The 20690-nt window shown below is 47.0% G+C and overlaps 1 protein-coding gene across 2 annotated transcripts in view; it reads left to right on the forward strand.

The window, feature by feature from the left end:
- Positions 1 to 20690, forward strand: part of RFTN1 (raftlin, lipid raft linker 1) — a 198026-nt gene that overhangs the window by 132623 nt on the left and 44713 nt on the right. For both annotated transcript variants that reach the window (XM_014842166.3, XM_044754150.2), the window contains exons 5-6: positions 8239 to 8596; positions 16432 to 16635. In XM_014842166.3, the coding sequence (XP_014697652.1) occupies positions 8239 to 8596; positions 16432 to 16635 (562 nt within the window). The remainder of the gene's footprint in view (positions 1 to 8238; positions 8597 to 16431; positions 16636 to 20690) is intronic.

The following is a 20690-nucleotide window of genomic DNA, read 5'->3' on the forward strand; positions in this document are numbered from 1 at the left end:
AAATCAACTGAGTTGACCAGTAACATAGCTAGTGAGTGACAGGGCTGGGTCCAAAGCTTTAGGTCTCAGATTCCTTGTCTAGGGCTCATTCTAAGACCTGTCAGTCATTAAAAGAGAAAACCACGACACCAGAAGGTCTGCTTGATCTTTCCTTTTGGTCCCATAATACCAGCAGTGCTCAGTAAATGTTTCAATTCGTGAAGCCAAGTGTTAACATGTTGGAACTAAAGGCAGCTTCAGACTTGAGCTAAAACCCGTGTTATTTTTGAACCTCCTTTTTCAGAAAGTTGTACGAGAGTTGAGGTGACGAAAGGTGAGAAGGGTTATGTGTGTATGATAAAATATTCGCCGTAAAGACTCATGTGTAACCGTGCAACCCAGAACAGTGTTTTTGCGCCTGTTCTTAAAATATAGCACATGCCTCTGTTTGTAGGTTCCCTGTGTATTTCATGGATCCCCTAAGACTTTAAAATGTCAGCTGTCATGGAAAGGTGACCCATGAGTTATGAGGGAGGGTCAGAGTGGGCAGTGGTCTGGTCTAGGATATATTTGGGACGTATGTGTGTGTGAGTCTTGGTCTTTACCCTATGTTATATGCCTCTGAAATCATTGTTGGAAACGCTGTTTCTATTACTTTGTATTTTATATGATTTTTTATATTCCATAGCAGTGGTTATCCAGTAGAACTTTCTGTGATGATGGAAATGTTCTCTGTCCTCACTCTCCAATACTGTGCTCACCAGCCGCATGTGGCTATGGAACACTTAAAATGTGGCTAGTGCGACTGAGGAATTGAAGTTTTACCTTTATTTTATTTGCATTATTTTAAATTTAAATAGCCACACTTGGCTAGTGGCTACCATATTGGACAGCACAGCTCTATATTTTGAAAAAGTCAGTTTGTTTCTGATTTCCAGCATTAATTAGCTTATTAGTTACAGGCATTTCATTAAGTTCATCATGAAGTTAGAAACAGCAGTAACTTGCAGAAATTAAATGTACCAGTTAAAGATTTATCTTCCCTCACCTGAAAACATGGCGGGAAAATTGCCTTTACGTGGGCAACAGCGACCGCTGTCAACCTTCTTGCTACACTCCAGTTTCTCCTCGGGATCTTGAATCAATACCAGATTAAGTCCTAGTGGTCTTGTTCCTTTTGGGGCACATGCTCTCTCACTGCCTTTGGGAGCTCTTAGCCATCTCTTCATTTCACACCGAGTCGGGTTTAGATTTGGAGAGCTCCATCAGCCTGCCCTGGGCTGTCTTATTCCCCTCACTCCCTTTACCTATTTTCCTCCTATACTAGAGTCCTCTGGAGAAACAGAACTGATAGCATTATCTATCTGTCTATCTATCCATCTATCTATCTATGTATCTATCTAGCTGAGAGAGACTGAGATTGAGACTGATTTATTTTCAGGAATTGACTTGTGCAATTGTGGGAGCTGGCAAGTGCAAAATCTTCAGGGCCGCCTGGCAGGTTAGAAGTTCAGGTGAGAGTGATGTTGCAAGTCTTGAGTCTAAAGGTTGAAAACTCAGGCTGTTGTTGTCTGGAGGCAGAATTCCTTCTTCAGAAAACCTCAGTCTGTGCTCTCGAGGCCTTCAACTGATGGGGTGAAGCCCGCCCACATTATGGAGAGTGATCTGCTCTACTTAAAGTCAGCAGACTGTAGATGATAATCACATCTAAAAAATATCTTTACAGCAACATCTAGACTAGTGTTAAGCAAACAACTAGTCACCATAGTTTAGCCAAATTGACGCCTAAAATTAAGCATAAGACCTTCTTCATTAGATTCAGACAAAATGGTCTTAGACTGTCTCTGACCCTTCACCTATGCAATCTAATATGGCCCGTGGATGCTCAGTTCCTATTGACTGGTCAGCAGGAACCTTTTCTGCTCCTTTTTCTATGTTACCCATAGCTTTCATTTTTACTAAATTCAGCCCACGTCCCATTTATCCCTACTGTTTTCACCCTACCTGATATAATACTCTGAAACACAAATACGAACGCTAGACAAAGTGTATATTTGTGCTTATCATTAGCAGCATGGTATTCATTTTGAAAGGAGAGTAACCGACAATATGTCCTAGAGTTTTTGGGATATTCCAATGTCATGTTGTTATTTTTGATAAAAGTGATTCTTTAAATATGTAACCAAAGATGATATAATTTTTTACAATATGTTGAGACTTTGTATAGACATAAATATAGAAAAAAGAAATCTTTTTCACATGCTGATCCCTGATTTTAGGTTTGGGAAAATATAGTTACCGTGCAATTTGTTCTTACTCATTATAGAGCAGTTGAATGAAGTCTTGGATCAGTTGCAAATGATCTTATTTAATTTTGGTGCCTAAACCAGCGATTGTTACTCGTTTAAGTGTTCAGGGTGGCATGGTTCCTAAATGCAGCAGAAGTAAGAAGAGAGTGGTAGGGGTGTGTTTTGGTTTAAACCAGTGTCCAGCTGGGCTTCTTGGCCCAGGCCGGATTGTGGAAAGTGGAAAGAGTGCTTAGATTCAGGAGACCCAGAGTCACATCCGGGCTTTGCCCGTGATTAGCCCTGTGAAATTTGACCGGTCATGGAACGGTCTCAGAGCCCGTTTCCTCTTCTGTGAGGGATTATTTTGAAGCCTAAGATAATGCATGTTAGACTTCTGTGTAGAAGAGTTGTACAATGTGAACAGTTCTTGTTTTAACTAATCACAGTTGTTAGAGAAATTTTATGGGCATGCCCGTGACAGGCTGTGGGGAATTCCTTAACCAAGATGGCCTGAGTATTCGTGATTTGATCTTCCATGTTGGTTTGACTCCATGCCCGTGAAGACCTGGCGTAGCTTGAAGTAATGGTGGTGTCCGGCAACAGACGATGAGCTCCTAAAGTAAAGTGATCTGGGACGTAGGGAGAATGAAGGAGGGGTTCCAGAAACATTGGGGGATGAATCTGGCAGGAGGTGGTGAGTTGATACACAGGAATAGAGAAAAGGAAGAGGTAAGAAAGACCCCTTGACTCCAGTTTGAGAGACAAGGTCCATGGTGGACCCATGAGCTGTGATCATTGGTAGTACAGGTCTGAACCCCAGAGGAAAGTCAGGGCTGGGGAGTCCAAATTTTGGAATAATTAACATATGACTAGTGGCTAAACCCGGGTGAGTGGAGGTCATCACAGGGAGTGTAGAGTGAAGAGAGCTAGTCGCCAAGGATGAACCCTGATGGACTCCATCTAGTGCCTGCCATTATGATGTGCATTAGGCTTGCTCAGTGAAGGTTATGAATGGACAAATGAATGCATGAATGAATGAGAAACAAACAGGGTTCAGTTTGACAAACATAGTCAAATGACTTCACGAAAAAGAGAAAAGAAAGTGCCTATGCATTCTAGAATAAGGTAGAAAACCAGAAGTGTCAAGGCCCCTAGAGTCTAGCCAAACATTGATCTTTATAAAATCTAAATGCGGTTCTTCTGGTTAAAAAGGACTACTCACCCTTTCTGGTAAATGATTTGGCAGCCTGTACCAAGCCTTTGAAAAGTTAATATCCCTTGACCCATTAACTCCACTTCCAGGAATGCACCCGGAGGAAGTAAGCAGAGCTGCAGACAAAGATTTATACACAAAGATCTTCCAGATTCCTGAGACATGACCTTCTTTGGACGGCTTGGGGTTGGAGTTGGGGGGGATCTCTGCTGTTTAACTTTGGCATCTTTTTAAAAGTTTTGATACCATGCAGCACTATGGTGCAATACAAAAGTTTCATTAATGTTTAAGAGAAAAGATGAGCATTCAAAGAAATCTTGTGCTTTGCCCTCAGACCCCCACTCTCTTTTGCCTTGGGGTTACTGTAGCACAAATGTTGGGGATATGCTGGCCTGCAGCGTGAAGTCCCAGCCTGGTTGGCATGATATCCAGTGACATCTGTGATATGGCCCTTGTCATTTCCAGTCCAACCTCATTTCTGGGTACTCCTGGCTTCTCAGGTCGTGTTTCAGAAATATTTCTAGAAGTTTCCTCAACACATGAGGCTATTGCAACACCATCTAGCCTTTGCCAGTGTTTATGCTTCCTTCTCTTTACCTGCATTGCCCTTCTCCCTTTCTTTCACCCATCTGGTGAATTCTTATTCATCCTTCAAAGCTTCTTGCAGCTTTGGTCCCCAAATAGATTTTGTCTAGCCACTATATTTTGAAAAAAGAAATTGAATTTGAATGTTTAAGGTGAAGCATACACACTCCAGTTCTGCCATACTCCTCACCTCTCCCTGTTGTATCACAGCAGTCCATTCATTACAGCCCTGACCTTCTGTGAGAAACTTTTCTCAGACTCCCCTTCAAGCAGAAATAATCACTTGCATTTCTGTACTTTTACATCTATTACTGCGTTTATCACCCTCTATGAGACAGTTTTGGAATATTTACTTTTTTCAACTATAAAAGTAATATGCATGCTTATTAGATAAATTTTTAAAAATTGCCCACAAACAGAAATATTGTATAGCCATCATATTACTGTGTCTATGAATTTTAGAATCTTGATTTTTTTATGTGACATTATAATTGAAGCATTATTGTGCTGTGTTAGTGTAATTATTTTTAAAGTCTGTTTACAGTAAGAGAGTCGGGACTTCTGTTTTTTATCCCTAGCACCTAAAGGCAATGTTGGTCAGTGTGGGGACTTAATGAATGTTTGTTGGATTTTGGAGCTGAAAAATTAATCCATCTCCATCCCTACCTTCAAGGAGCTCATTCTGGGAGAGGAGACATGTGTGTTCACTCATTATTTAGTGTATTCATTCATTCATTCATTCATTCATTCATTCAGCAGATACTTACTGAGCACCTGCTATGTGTCGGACATCATTCCAGCACTGGGGACACAGCAGTGCACAAACTCCTGCCCTCTGGAATGTATATTCCAGGACAGTGAGTCTCAAACTTTAGGATGCGTTGGAATCACCTGGAGGGCTTGCTGAAACGTAAATCTCTGAGTTTCTGATTCAGTGGGACCTGAGAATCTGCATTTCTGACAAGTTCCCAGGTGGTGCTGATGCTGCTCATGTGGGCCTACGTTTTGAGAACCCCTGGCCTAGAGGATGGGTTTGCAGTACAGCAGGACAAAGGACTGTGGTTGTCCAGTTTGTTGTGGGAGAAGGACACATGTCTGATTTATGTCAACGCCTCTCTGATTCCTCAAGTCCCAGTGAGGAAGGAGAGGGCCGGGATGATGCCCTGTGTCCAGAGTCCCCGCCTCCTCACTCTGGATGACTCTCAGCCATCTCTGCAGGACCGCAGAGGCCTGGGGCGGATAAGGAGAGAGGGCAGAGCAATAACAGTGGCCACGAGTACCTTCTCTGTGCTCTGTCCTTTGGCACCCCTGCCATACATAATGTCTAATCTTCAGAGCACTGCCAAGGGAAATATGATTTCCCCCACTTTATCAATGAGAAAACAAGCACAGAAAGCTCACGTAGCACACTCTGGTTCCCCAAGCCAGTGAGTCGGACAGCTGGGCCTCCAAACCAGGCCTATCTGCCTTCAAACCCCGTGACTCAAGTTGAGACTGGCCTATGGTTGAGCCCTCATGGGACCAGTTTTAAAAATGCTTCAGCTCACAGCTGCTTCCTCTGTGGTGAGGAGCTGGTGGCAGAGGCCCGTGCAAGGCTGGGGCCTCGGGTCACCCATTTCTCAAGCACTGAGCAGATGGAGAGACTCGGACTTGGCGTTTATTAGGGAGAGAGCCAGACTGGGATGCAGGGGGCTGGAGAGCTGAAACAACGGTCTGCACTTTGGGGGGAAATAGCTAATTGTCCTGCGTGGAGGAGCTACACCTGGAAATTATTTTCTCAGATGTAGAAATTTGTGCAAGTTTAGTTTATGTTGACTGCAGGCTTAGTGTGTTGAGAATTTGCATAACGTGTTCAAGCTAAGTGAAAAGCCAGTCTTCCCAAGCCCTTCTGCAGAGGCGCAGGCTGCAGCCTCCTTTCGCGGACAGCCAAGACTAGAGAGAAGCCATCTCACCCGTCTGCAGCGGGAGCTTGAGAAGTGGGTACCACACTGGCCCGGTGCCCAGGCGCTGGCGCAGTTTAGAAGGCTGCCGTCTGTTGCAGTTGTCCACATCTGTCAATCACCTGGATTACTTTAGCTCCACATAAAAGGGCCTTCAAAGACCTGTGCTTAGCATAGTGTCTTCACCTTCTATCGAGAGTTTAGAATATAGAAATGGTCTAAGAAGAAGGTCTCTTCATTTTCTATAAAATTTTGCTCCATATCTCTGTAAGAGTTAGACAACAAATTTCTCTGTTCCTTACTAGCAAATTACGCTTCTCTTTTATTGACCAGGTGTGTTTCCTTATTTCATGTGAGGGCTGTAAAATCCATTGCATTTCTCTTTTTGCCTATGTTGCCAGGAAGCTCAGAGCCAAGTTTTGTATGCAGTAACTCCCTTAACCTAAAGTTCTTTGGTATAATCATCTCCCCACTCTTTTCTTTTAAAATTTTTGCTACCTGTGTCTTTTTTTATAAGCTTTTATTGGCCCTGTGCCAGTAATTTCTAAAAGTAGGAGGATATCGCAGACAGAGTGAAAAATAAATTTTTGGAATGGAAAAGATGACCTTAAGTTTTTTGTTTTTTTAATTTTGAAGAGTGAATTGGGCCAACCGTGGGCATGTGTGTAGACACATGCATGTCCAAGAACATGTATGTACTTGATGCCTTGAGATATATCCATTTGGTCTTGTGGCTGAGACAATGAACTTGGCCTGGGCCAGACCTGGCTTTGAACCCTGGCTTCTCACTGCTTGCTTTATGACTTTAATGTCTCTGGGCCTCAGTGTCCTCACCTGAAATGGAGATAGTGATCCCATGCAGGATCATTGAAGGACTAAACAAACAATTTATGTAAAATGCCTAATGTAGTGCCTGGCACATAGTAGGTCTGCAATAGAAGATAATTACTACTATTATTATGTCTAGCACAGGCTAGACTATATAGAAAGACTGGACTGCATATTTGCAACTGCTCTCGATTGTTTTCTAGAATGTGCAGGGTTGAACTAAAATGACCTTCTGCTTAAAGTTAGGGTGGTTCCTCCAAGGAGGGCTGCCAAGTCTTGCTTCTCCCTTAGGGAGAGTAGCTCCATGCTGGCATGTCTTCCTAATTCTTACATGACAGAGGATGACCACTGCAGAGGCCTCATTTTCTGAGGTCATTTGCTGAGGGGTTGATGACTAAGACTTTAACAGCTCTGAGGTCTCCACTTCCCGATTTATTTGTAAAGCGACTTGAGTATCCTTGCCCAGAGCCTCCTAAAGCCCATCTTCTAGTTTGGGCGGCTCTTGCATCATTTTATTAGTCTATTACTTTCAATTTTTCTTTCACCTGTGACTATTAAATTCAGTTGCCTGGGGGTCTTTTATAGGGAGGGGAGAGCTAAAGTGCCACAGTCCTCAGTGTGGCCGTTAGTCTCCCATCTTGCAGGCCCAGGAAGTGAGACGGAAGTTTCGAGTTAGGTAGGCTGGATGGTGTGCACCATGGTCTGGAGAGTCACGGGTCTGCCGGAGCAATGCCTGTGGGCAGGGCGAGCTATTCTGGCTCCTTTGGCTTCACCTGGGACGGAGAACACCACGGGCAGGTGTCCATCAGATCCCTCTCTGGCGGCGAGTGTGGCATCAGCTTTCACACAGCAGTGGTTTTCTCCACCTCTGCCCTTCTCTGCCAAAGCAATTATTTAAAAGAGGAAGCTCTTTGGATCATAAAATGTCATCTGGTAGTTAGTATATGGTTATATAGACATACTGTTTCATACAGTAGCCTGATTGGCAGGAAGTAGGTGATTCATCAGAAAAAATAAACTCTTACCAAGATGAACTTCCTCTTTCAAATGCTTTGTTCCAGCTCATCTTTTTAGAACCCTTTTTCAGCCTCTCAGAAAAAACCAACTAATAGAGATTAAAGCAGTGTTTCAATGAGAGGTAATGCCAGCTCTTCATAGCCAAATGCTTTATTTTTTCATAGTTGAAAACAATAAGCCCGACGCTGTCTGTCCCCAGTCTGCCCAGGGTTAGGGTGTGGCCACTGCATTGAGGACATGGAGCCTCTGATAGATTTCATGTTCAAACTGAAATATCCTCAAAGGCCTCCAAGGAGGCATTTTGGATGTTGCGTGTGTCCCCCGCCCCCACCCCATTTTGAAAGAACGTCCCATTCACTTGGTTCCCTTTGTTTTGTTTGCCTCACAGATCCAGGAGGCTGCGAGTCGGGGCCTGAAATTCGTCGGTGTCATACCTCAGCACCGTGGCCCCGTGAACTCTGCAGGCAGCAGTCCCCCGGGGGAAGCCAGAGATGCGAAAAAGGAGCCGGGCGGGTGTGGGGAGAAGGAGAGCCCGGGGGCTGTGGACGTGTGCAGTGCTCCAGGACGGATGGATGGAAGCGCAGAGCCCAACCAGGGCCCAGGAGAGGAGGCGCCCGGTGCCCGGCAACCCAGCTTGCCCTCGGCAGAGGGGGATGGTGCCGGATTGTCACCATGCGGGGTGAGCCAGGCTCTGGATGGACAGGATGGTGACCCCTCGGAAGTGCATGAAGAGCCACTCTCGGGAAGTAAGTATGTCGGTGCTGGCACCTTTGACCTGCTTAAAGAGAGGCTAACAGCTTTTCAGTAATCCCCACAGCATTTTAGGAAAAGAAATGGAATTGCAGTGTCGAGACAGTAGTTCATCAAACTGGAGAAACTTCATCAAGCAGTCTTTGTGGGCCTTCTGACTGCTTACTTACTGAAGCTTTGACTTCGGGCAGCAGAACCACATGAAACTGACCTCCAGGTGCTTCCAAATGTCACGTTTGAAGTAGAATCTAGAACTCAAGTTATTTCATCCCCCCCCTGCTCCCGCACTGCCCTTGAACGACCCTGTTCTCACACCAGAAGCATTAACGTGCCGGGCACCGTTGCAGAATGTACACGCCACTCTTGGTCTGCTTATTTTGAATGTCTGCCTAAAGAAAGAAATCAAGAAAGCCAGTTGAGGACCAATCATACAGGAGACTGGTGATTCAGGTGCCTGGGCTGTAAACAACCAGATTTCAGGGCATTTATATAGTTGACAGATCAGCACCGTGGAGAGAACACTCTGCCAAGGAGAGGCCACCAGTCTGGGAATCCTCTTAATCACGTTGTAATGGCCGTTAGAGCCTGTGCTTTAGGTTGGATTTCAAATAACACAACCAGGATGATAATAGCTGACATTTGTTAGCACTTCCTGCATAGCGGGCCCTGTGCCAATAAGCATTTTATACGACTGATCTCTTCCTTCTCCCTATAGCCCTCGGACGTGGGCGAGCCCTGTCATTGCCCATTTTACAGTGGAGTTGACTGAGATTTAGAGGGTACTGTTGAAATTGGTAGATTCAGCAGGTGACCCCAGGTGGGCTTAACCATTATCCCTTTAATTACACCTCTCTACCTGGTCTGTCCCATGTAAAACCCTATAACAAGATTTACTGAGGCCCTCAGTTGACAGGGAGTGTAGTTTCTCTTCATTTCCCATAATTCCCTTTCCTCTTCTTTCTCTGGGAAATCTAGCATCCAGCCGTTTCCCAAGAGCAGGGCACTAGATGAGCTCGAGGCCTCCTCTGGCCTTTGGAAGGTGCATAAATAACAAGACTGACAGGAGGAGACCCCCAGGCCTTAGGAGGCCTTTCTCTGTAGCTTTTCTGGATCATCTCCTTGATTAATGTGGTTATTATTTATTTATGGTTATTATTTATTATTTATTTATTTATTGAGATTAGCCTCTTATAAATGGTGAGGAACAGTTAAGGCTTTGAGAATAGAAAAGAAGGTGAAATCATTTCTTTTATTATGTCACTTCTTCCTGAAAAGAAAATTGTGGGATGGTTCATTCTGGGGCTTATTCGCAAAGTTGATTTAGAGGGAGAGACTGGCACACCCCAGTGCTGGGATATATTAAGACTGTTGTCTAATCAAGGCCTGGATCCTTCTTGAATGTGTACTGAAGTAGAGCTCTTCCTTCGTGGGACTTTTCATACTGTTGGAGGTAGACTTCTGCTCCCTCCAGAGTAGCTGAGAGCACATTTAGGCCCTGTGTGTGCCTCCTGGTGAATGTCCAAGGCTTATTCTAGAAAATTCCATCTTCTCATTGCTGTTGAGCTGGATGTGTGCTCAGAATCCTGTGAAGGAAGATGGGCCTCCTTAGAACCCTTCTCTACCACCCAGGGCCGTGGGAGGGTGAGGCTTCAGAAGGGCAGGAGTCATGGAGAGGCGGGTAGCATAGTGGTTAAGAACGCAGACTCAGTTTACATTCCAGGCTGCCATCTTCTAGATGGGCAGTCTTGGGCAAGATACCCTTCTGTGCCTCAGTTTCTTACCCTGTAAAATAAGGATAAAAAGATAGTTTTTTGTTGACAGATTAAGTGAGATGTACATTTAAAACGCCTAGCACTGCTTGACTCAGAAGTAAGAGCTGTTATTACTGGGACGTGGGCTGAGTCCTCCTGACCGTTGACTGCACCTCTGCTTAGAAGCCTGGCTTTGAGAAGGGGGCAGTGAATACTGAGGTTCCCTCGGCAGTTTTCAGATACTTCCCACGTTTCAGAATCCATCTTTCTCCAGGATTCCTTTGCCTCCAAGATCCATTCCTCTTCCTGGGGAATAATGGAGTAATGTGTGTGTTTCTGGAGGCGGTCAACTCCCCTGTGGAGGGGAACTTCAACTGTGGAGGGTGTTGCAGTACCCCCTGCCCATCTCACTAGGTAGGCAGCTGTCTGTTGTCCACACACAATGCTTACCTCTTTGCTGAGGAGGTCTCTCTGAAATTTGGGCAGCTGACTGTTATCCTTTATTCCTCTTTTTGTGGAATAAATGAGCCTTTGGATTTTTTCATCAGTTAATACACACACACAGGGCTACCACTGCACATGCATGGGCTTTCGGGGGATGGACAGACAGCAGTCACCATGGCGGCAACCCTCTGAGTAAAGCACTGTAAGTTCTTCTCATGTGTCCTCTTGGATTACACCTCACAACAGCTTTAAGACAGAAGATACTCTTATTATGCCCATTTCACAGATAAGGAAAGATACCTTGCATGCCCTCCTAGAGTTAAGTTTTATCTCGTAGCTTGAGCATTCAGTCCCCCTGAAGGCCGAACGTCCAGGGACCCTGTCCTCACTGGTCATGGCCCTCACCCGACCCCAGCTTCCCTCCTAATCTTTTTCCTGGGAAGTCTCCTGTCCTTGTTTCCTTCCCTGGGAAGTCCAGGCGCATCACCGCCCCACCCCCAGCTTCCCCTCTCTGCTGCTTGCTCAGCTTCCAGCTCGCCTTTCTCTCAGGGCCCCCTAAGGACGGTGAAGTGTTTTTACTCCTCTTTCTGCCAGGTGGGCTTAAATAGGCAATCACAGCAAGACAATTAAAAAAAATCCAGAGGGAGTCTCCCTCCCCTCCTCTTCTCCTCGTTTAATTTATTTCCTTTATAGGAGGCCTCGGGGAGCCTCGGAGTCGACGCTGCGGCTGCTCAGCTGGGGCTTGCAGCGAATCCTCCATCCGGAAACAGGGCAGTTGCCCCTCCCCGTCCCCTGGGCTCTGGGCCACTCTGCTCCAGGGGTTGTGCCCTCTTTGCCTACGCAGGCCCCTCGGGAGGCCCATCATGTGGTTTTCTTCCAGCTCATTGACTTGTATTTCCTCGTCCCGGGGACTTTCCTGTTGGTTTGGTGTCTGTACTGTGCAGAGATCACCTGAGCTGGGGTGGGGACAGCCCCGTGCTCCCTTCATCATGAGCACACACACAGCCCCAGCAGCTCCGCTCAGAAGAGCGTGCACAGCCCCTTGTGATGCATTTCTGTGGGTGAGGAGCTTGCTTTCTTCATTTGACGTGAACAGGCCAGCACAGGGAAAGGTTAGGAAGGCGGCACAGACGTCCACTGTCACTTCTGTCGTGGCCTCCAACGTTCCCATCCATCTTGTCCTTCCTTCAGTGTCTCTGTAGCTGCAACCTCAGTCGGAGAATAAGGAGGCCAGAGGGGTTCACACAAATTCAGATTGTTCTCATTGTCACCAGAATAATACTGAAAAGTCTTCCAAGCACTGCCCTTCCTGCTCTGCACCTGCTCGGTTAGGATGCTTAGAAATGCCAGCCAGAAGCCGGAGCCCGTGATCCCAGCAGTGCTGCCTGGCCGAGGGGCTTTAGTGCCCTAGCCTCCTTGGCAGCCAGCTCATGGTCGGGGAGAGAGGAGGTACCCTCCTGAGTCTGGCTTTTCTGATGCCTGGCCCCCTTTCCATTGCTGGGCCAGTATCCTCCCCTCCCTGCACCCCCAGGATGGTTCTACCCTGTGGTTCTGCCCCCTCCCAAATCTGCCACCTGCCATCATCTTTCTGGCCTTCACTCAGTCCATTAACAAACAGCTACTGAGCTCCTACCTGTGGTCATCAGCTCCTGCTTCTGTGTCTTGATGAAATTAGCCTCTTGTTCGATCTGGGAAACAGCCCAGAGTTTGGGGTTTGAAAGACTCTTGGCTTTGCCGCTTAGCTTGTGATTTCTGGGGGATCCGCTTAAGGCTTCTGGGCACAGAACCGATGCAGCCCCTCCTGTGGAGCTTGGGGGAGTCACGTGAGATGGTGAAGGTGAACAGCCCTGGTAAGTACAGGACACGTGCCTGTGGCTGTAGTCATCCTTACACGTGGACTCTGTGGATTGCTGTGCATGCAGTGGGTCCCACAATTTGCTCTGGCAATCAGGCCTCCCCCAGGCCCAGAGGTGCCAAGCTTCTAGTACCAGAGCCCCATCAAAGCCTGAGGCAGCCTGCTCCCAGATTCAGGAATCTGGACAGGCCCGAGGCCCTCTCTTCCCACCATGGCGCTCATGGCGCTGCCTTCCCAGTGCAAACCATTCATCTTGGCTCACCTGCCCCTGACCTCAGTAGACCTTAGACCCCACTTGGTCCACCTACCAGGCCAAGTCTGACTCCCACTTGTTCCTTCCCACCCAGCTAACTCGCCAGCCTCCTCCTTCTCCCAGTCTAGGCCTTGGAGCCCCACCCTTTAAGCCAGACTCTGAACCCTCCCTTCCCTCCAGCCTGGAGGTCTCCTGGACCACCAGGACCCATCCAGCTTCCCTATTACCTGCAAGTCACGGGCTCTCTGGGCCCTTCCTGCAGACAGACTGCAGACTGCCATCCCGTGCCTAAGTCCCTGCTGCCTGGCACCGGCCTCACAGCTGGGCATCTGCCTCGTTCCTTCCCATTCCCAAGGGGCAGAGAAGGCCTGAGTGGACCTGGCTATCAGGCTGGCAGCACCCCATGAGCCCCACACCCCTTCTTCCTCCGCTAGCTTCCCGTACTTGTGTGATTTAGGTCAATCCAGCAGACATTTGCAGCACCTACCATATTACAGGGACCTTTCTGGACACAGGGGATCTAAATGGCACAAGGCAAGGACCCCCCCGTCAGGGGGAAAGAGAAAGAACAAGACAGAAATAGAAATATAAGAAAAGACAGTCCTGATGTTCTTGGGGTGCTCTGCCAGGCCAGTTCTTCAGCTGTTCTCAGAACATTCTTAGAAACAATGCCTTCCCCCTCCTTTGGGACTTTCTGTCCCATGTCTGGAAAAATCTTGCAACTGGGGTCATGGCAGAGTCACAGAGCAGCTGAGAAAATTTAAACAAATGCGGGGCTTCTTTTTGGAATCCCTGGTGCCTGCTCATGTAAGGATGTGTGTTGGAGAATCAGAATATTAAAACATCAAAGGGCATCATTTTGGGTCAGTTTCTCTTGGCTGGTTTCCATGTGAATAGAGAGGATCGTGGCCAGGGAGACAGTGGGGCAGGGGAGTGGAGCAAAGGCTTACACATCTGAAATCAGCTTTCTCCCAATATTTTATCACTACTAATGCTTCGGAGGCTCTTGATTCTAACAGTGTTTCCTTTCCTTCCTGAAAAATGTATTTCTGTCTCTGCCTTTGGTCCTCCACCCTGGGGAGGCTCCAGCGGGAAAGGGGGGGCGCCGTCAGCACTGCAGCATCCACCTCCACCCCAAGCCCAGTGTTCTCGCTTCTCCTTTTGGCCTTCCCCTTTTTCTGTTTCGTTACGCATTTGGGAAAGTTGTGTTTTTGTCTCTCATGGGGAATCCTTCTGCATGATCAAGTGTTGTCATGCACTTTTGGACTTTGGCCGTTTCCAAATTCCCCACTTACTTCTCCCACATAGAGGCTGTGATTTCTTCTTCTTTTTCGTTTGTGTGTGTCTATGCTTGACCATAGCATACCATGGCGACTGGTCCTCTGGCCCACCTTGAGGTCACCTGCGGTCAGCTTTCTTGGCCTCTCCTGGCAGGCGTTCTCTGGAGTGGGAACACGCCCGCAGGCCAGCTGCCCTGGGAATTAATGCCTCAGGAGTGGCCCCCAGTCGCTGAGGACAAATGCCCCAGCTTCCTTGCCCCTTGGTAGGACAACCTGCAGTGTGTTCTGTATGGTGTCTCAGGGGCCCCGATTGCTGTAGACGTAAGCTGATCGTTAATGTCCCTTCCATTGGCTTTCGTCGCTTCCCTATTTTCCATCCCTACTCCCTCACTCTCTTTCCTGGGATCACTTCCCAGAAAAACTACTTGTACCCAAAACTTACAAGGTCTGCTTTTGAGGAAATCCCATTGCTTCTCCTCTTGACTTTAGTAGCTGTGGCTTTTATTTGAACCTCTGGCACCTAGGACTGAAAAGGCCTGATCACCTCCTGTCTCCCAGCTCCAATCTATAGCTTAGTTCCCCACCATTACAAACCTTTCTCTGCATGACTCCATTCCTAATGTGTGTATTTCAAAGTCACAAAATAGTTGAGTGATTGCCAGCTCTGTACGCCAAGATCTAATTTCTCTTGTGAAAGTGTTTACTGGCTGGAGTCAGGCAAGTGGACTGAGAAAGGTAATTTGGGGTAGGGATGATGAATAGGCCAAAGTCAGTTGTTAAAATCCAGGTGGCCACTTGTGAAGATGGGCACCTTCCCTTCCTAGTTGGTTCTATCCAATGGATAGCTTGAAATGACTCCCCTGTTAGCTTCACTGTTGCTGATGACAAAGTCTCGTGGCCCACTACTGCTCCCCAGAGATCTCTGCTGATATGTGCTCAGATTGGGCTTTGAAAAGCCTTCCTTTGTCCCAGATTACAAAAACTATGTGAGATAATTTTAGATGTTACTTGGATGGGCATATTTGGTGTTAACGTGCCTTATCCTTCCCTCCTGTTTATGGCAAGTGGTAGTTGTTTCCTTTATAATCATGAAGCAAAGTTTCCTTTTTAAATGCATTTATTTAAATAAAGGAAAGTGAATCCATTTTAAGAAGTAATAATTCAGCTAGCATTTGGATACTGCAAAAATTGTGAAATATGGGATACAGCGTCCCAGCATGTGGGTCTAGGCCGGGTGTCTCCTGTAGGGAGCGTGAATGTGCTTTGTCCTTTGTGCTAATATCAACCATTGTTTATGACCTTTAAAATGTTTCCTTAAAAGAAAAGTGAGGCTTTTCTTATTATCCAAATAGATATTTTTGTAAACCAAAGCATATTCCTGACCAGACTGTGTAACCAAAGCTTTTTAAGCTGGATGAACTCTGATTGCTTGACTAAATGAGTAACACAAAAATAGACCTTCAGACTTAGATTGAAATTCCAAGTATCGGCTCCCCGAGGCCGATAGTGCTCACTCATGGCCGGCAGCACGTATGGCAGGCGTGGGTCAGCTGCTGGGTGGGAGTGAGTATTGATTTTTGAAGAACTGAGCTATAAAGCAAGGAACAGAAAGCTCGGCGCCGTGCTTCCCGCGCCTGCTTGGCTGTTTGAGCGACCTGCCACTCCAGGCAGGAACCCTCATTTACTGGAACATATTTATTTTTACATATCAATGATGTATTTTTGATATACTTGATTAAGTATTATGTGTTCGGCCCCAGGAAACACCACTGCAGTTTATAAATAGTGAGTTCGGGGGTGTACAAGTTTCCTGGAATTACAGCCGTATTTTTGTTTTTATGTGCCTCTGCACATTTACTTTTTTTTTTGAAGACCAGCTCTCACCCAAATATGTCTGCTTTTCCTTTCAAAACACCTTTGTATGAATTTCTAGAAGTGTCTACTATGTCCTTTTCTCAGACACCTCACTGTACAAATTAATCCCAGATAACAGATATTTATTATGTGCCAGGTTCAAAACCTGAGTCCCCAACTTGAAGCTCAACCTTTGAGGTCCACGTCGCTTTCACGGCGCCCTAACTTAGTATTTGGGGTCGAGTTTTATTATTCGGCAACAGTGAAGCTAACAGAGATTTTACCTTTGGTATCATTTCTTCAGGCTCCTAAGAGATTCCACTAGACGCAATGAGGCAGATTTTTATCACTGGTTGACCTCGTCTCTCCCCTCTCCCTTTACAAATTCCAACAGAAATGGAGATCTTCGCCCTTTTTAACAAACCGAAGAACCATCAGAAGTGCCGGCAATACTATCCTGTCACCATCCCTCTCCGGGTCTCCAGGAACGGCCAGATGGTGAGCAGTTTGGATGCCAACTGGTTGGAGCACATGAGCGACCACTTCCGGAAAGGAGGCGTGCTGGTGAACGCGGTCTTCTACCTTGGTGTGGTCAACGGTATGGAAGTCACAGCCCTTGGGTAGCCCTTACGAACTCTGCTGCTCACTCTTGTCATCTTAGCCCATCTTCAGAGCCCGCCCCATTCAGAAAGCTCTGCAGCTGATGAACATGCGGCATTTAATTTCTGATTAACACGTCTTGAGGAATTTTCTGTATAGCCCTCCACTATGCTTGCTAAACCTCTCTAGGAGTCAGCCGGTATCTTCTAAAATGACAGAGAAGGGGGAGTGATTCCGTTTCATTGATGGTGGCCTCAATCTATGTTACTTTTAAAGATTTTAAAAAGATTATTTCCCCAGGTTTGTTAATTACCCCCCGGGGATCATGCCGCTGCAAAGTGCAAATTGTTTGTAGACACTATTACAGTTTGAAATAGCAGTAGCAGCACCTTCGAATTAACAGCAGAGACGTGAACCGAACAGCTTGGTTTCTGTAAACTCCCTGGGGACACACACGGGTCCTGGGTCTCGTGGCACCCAGTACCCCTCCCCAAGAATGGGTTATCTCTGAGAATTTGCTGCATGAAGTGGCACTATAGATGTCAGCTTTTCGAAGGCGGAGAGGAAGTCTGCCCGAAGTGGAGAAGTGTCAAGCAAAAGAAGGCTTTTCGGGTTAACACGGAGGCAGGTTGAGTCACTGGGGTGCATCAAAGCTGGGAGGCAATTTGGGGAGCGGGGCCAGCATGCCAGCATGTGCGGATTCTGAGGGCTGCCAGTCAGCAGGATCCCGAAGGAAGTGAAACATAACACCAAATTCGTTGATCCTAGCAAATCCTAGCAGGGGGCTTCGACCACACCGTGTGGTGGTTGGTGAGCAGTTTGCGCTCCAAGAATAAGCAGAGTCAGGAACAGGATTTGAATTCTACATTATTTGCAATCCTTGAAATGCCAGAAAACATCTTTAGAGGAGATATCAGTCTCAATTCTGAGTGTACGTGCTTTAAATCATCCAAAGTCTTAGAAGGTTGTACAGCGTGAGCTGGACTTAATTTTGGACGTGAGTCACTTGTTACTATCTAAATAGCGATGTCTAATGTTAACGTGTTAATATAATAGCAGCAGGCATTGTATAGTATAGTGGGCCACAGCCATTTGTGGCATGGATGAATGACATAAGAAAGGTGACTGGCTTGTTAAGGCTACATCTTGAGGGCCAGCCCTGGTAGCCTAGTGGTTAAGTTCAGTGCACTCTGCTTCAGCAACCTGGGTTTAGTTCCCAGGCGTGGGCCTGCACCACTCTTTTGTCAGTGGCCATGCTGTGGCAGCAGCTCGCATACAAAAAGCGGAAGGTTGGCAATAGATTTTAGCTCAGGGCAAATCTTCCTTAGCAAAAAAACCAAAAACAAACAAACAAACAAAAACTCAAGCAGCACTGTCCAATAGAACTTTCTGTGATGATGGGAAGGTTCTGTATCTGTCCTGTTCAATATGGTGGCCACCAGCCACATGTGACTTCTGACCACTCGAAATGTGGCTAGTATGACTGAGGAATGGAATTTTTAATTTATTTAATTTTCATTAGTTTAAAATTAAATAACCATCTGTAGCTAATGGCCAGTGTATTAGACAGTGCAATTCTAGAATATACATTTCATTAGTACAACTAATGAGAGTCAATTCTGTTCTCTGGACGCAAGGTCAGTAACCTCACTCTGCACAAAGAGGCCTCCCCGGGTGCCTGCAGAGTTCCCTGAAGCCAGGGAGGTCACAGTCTGTTTTGACATGCGCCGTAAGACACCAGTGGCATCTGCTGGGGCCAGATGGTTACAGCTCTCATTCATTGGCATCAGGGGAGACCACCTCCTGCTTCTTGCAGGGGCACCCCTCACCATCCTGGGTTGTCGCACCATCGGCTCCCTTTATCTCCTCTTGGTGCCTGTAGAGGCTCTTTGTGGCCATGCAGAGTTTTAAATTTCCCCCTTGGAAACCACTGGTTAGTCGTCCTAACATCTTAAAGACGTGCCAAGAGGTGCTGGAGGTAGCAACTACACAGGTGGCCACTGGCAATTTTTCCCCCTTAGCAGAATAGGGGTGTCAAAGGGAAGTTTTCTCTTTGGCTCCACTGTCCGAGTGTGTCAGAGGCAAGCTGAGCCCCATGAGAGGTCACCTTGAAAGTTCACAGCACCCTTTATTGTCTCCCTAGCCATTATGGCTTTGGCCACCAAGGCTGAGTTCATCTCCACTCTTCCCGCTTACCCCGTTCTCCAACCTTGAGTCCCAAAAACACAGATAATTTATACAGATTTTCTTCAGATTTGACTTGAGCGTTTGAAACGCTTCTATATCCTCCCCTGGCTTTAGCTGCATTAAATCCAGCCTTCCTGCCTTGAAGACAGAACATGAAATTTCCCCTGGCGAGTGCGGCTGTGAAGCCTTGCCCAGAGCCCGTGACATCTCTACCGCAGGGCTGCCCACGTGGAGAGCGCCACCATAGCTGCACGTCTGTCTCGGGGACTGCTGCACAATGCTCAGAACAAAATTAGTTTTAAGCCACCCCAAAATTCAAACAGAATTTCAGCCTTATGTTTCTGACGGGAGGGAGGGTGTGACTGGGGATTAATGCTCAGTGGGTTAGGGCGTTTCTGCTCTGGAGAAGCCCAAGGTTTCCGTTGGCCAGGGATGGAATATGCATATGTTCTTTTCCCAGTATTAAAAAAGAAAGCAAGCTAATCATCATTATGAAAGGAACCTATTTCTAATAAGATAATTAGTGTCCTTACCAATAAACCTGGCAGAGCTAGAGCACGTCTTTAAGCTGTTTGCCATCTGGGAAAGCACTAGTCTTGACTCTTAAGTGGATATTTGTACTTCAAAATATTTTCCACAGAGTCATAAAAGTCATGAGAACTTTGTCCCATAAACAAGGTGATGTTTTAGTCCGAATTATCCAGTTAAGGCTCCAGCTTCTGTTTTAGAGTCTTTACCCCCAGGATGTGGAAGGGCTTGTGCAGTCCTCATGTTCGGGCTTCTGCTCTTGATCTCCAGGGGTCCTCTCCTTGGAATGACCCGGTGTCTTGGGCCGGGGAGGCTGTGCCCTTGGGCCCAGATGAAAGCAAAGCATATAATGATGATAGTGGATGCCTAGCAGTTACTCTGCAGTGGTGCTGGTCTAAGCAGTTCAGCAGGGGTTGGTCAGACAGCAGTGTGGACAGGCACACAGAAACACTCCAGCCAGAGAGATGAAGGCCAGAATCTTTGCTTCCAAAGGGTGGGAGAGGCCAGGAGGGAAGACTGTTGATGAGCAGTCGGGCAGGTACCAGGAGTCAGGGGTAAGGGTGAGGTGGAGCTCGGTGCCCACTGTCCGCACACCCACATTGGAGCCTGACTTCTCACCAGGGCTTCCAGGCCTGCAGGATCCCTGCTGCCGTCACTGGCCACCGATGCTGCTGCCGCCGCCACCAGCTACCTTGCCCTGTCCCTCGGGCCCTCTCCTTGCTCTGTATTCCCTTTCTTCTCCCCTCACTGTCTCCTTGTCCCCACCTCACTCTGCCCTTACTCTACTCCCCTTACCCTGCCCTTGGCTCTGTCCTGGCCCTCCCCATTCCTCCCCTCTCCCCTGCCCCCACCCTTTCCTAGCCCCACTGTCCTTCCCCGTCTGACAGTATCGTCTTCATCCAGCCCATATTCAGATATCTTCAGTTGTTTCAAAAATGTCCTTTGTAGCCAGTTATCCAAACCAGAATCCATTCCAGCGACATGCACTGCAGATGGTGACCATGTCCTCAGTTCTCTTTTACCTAGAAGAGTCAGTTTCTATGACCCTGACTGCTTAAAATAAACCTAGTCTCCTATCCTGCCGGATGTCCTGCGTTCTGGAATTGTCTGGTCAGGGCCTCTTGATGTCATTTATCTTGTTTCTCTAGCCTCTTTCCTATAAACTAGAATTCAGTTCTAAGGCCTTGATGAATTAACCGTTTATGACTACAATACCTCCCAGATGATGTTGTGTTCTACCTGTGGCATCACCTCGGGAGACACATCATACCGGGATGTTGCTCCATGCCTACCCTTTTTAAAAGGTGAAAAGATTAGGTCTTCCTTAAGACTCTCCCC

This window comes from Equus asinus, chromosome 21, assembly GCF_041296235.1.
Source record: "Equus asinus isolate D_3611 breed Donkey chromosome 21, EquAss-T2T_v2, whole genome shotgun sequence".
Taxonomy (NCBI): Eukaryota; Metazoa; Chordata; class Mammalia; order Perissodactyla; family Equidae; genus Equus; species Equus asinus.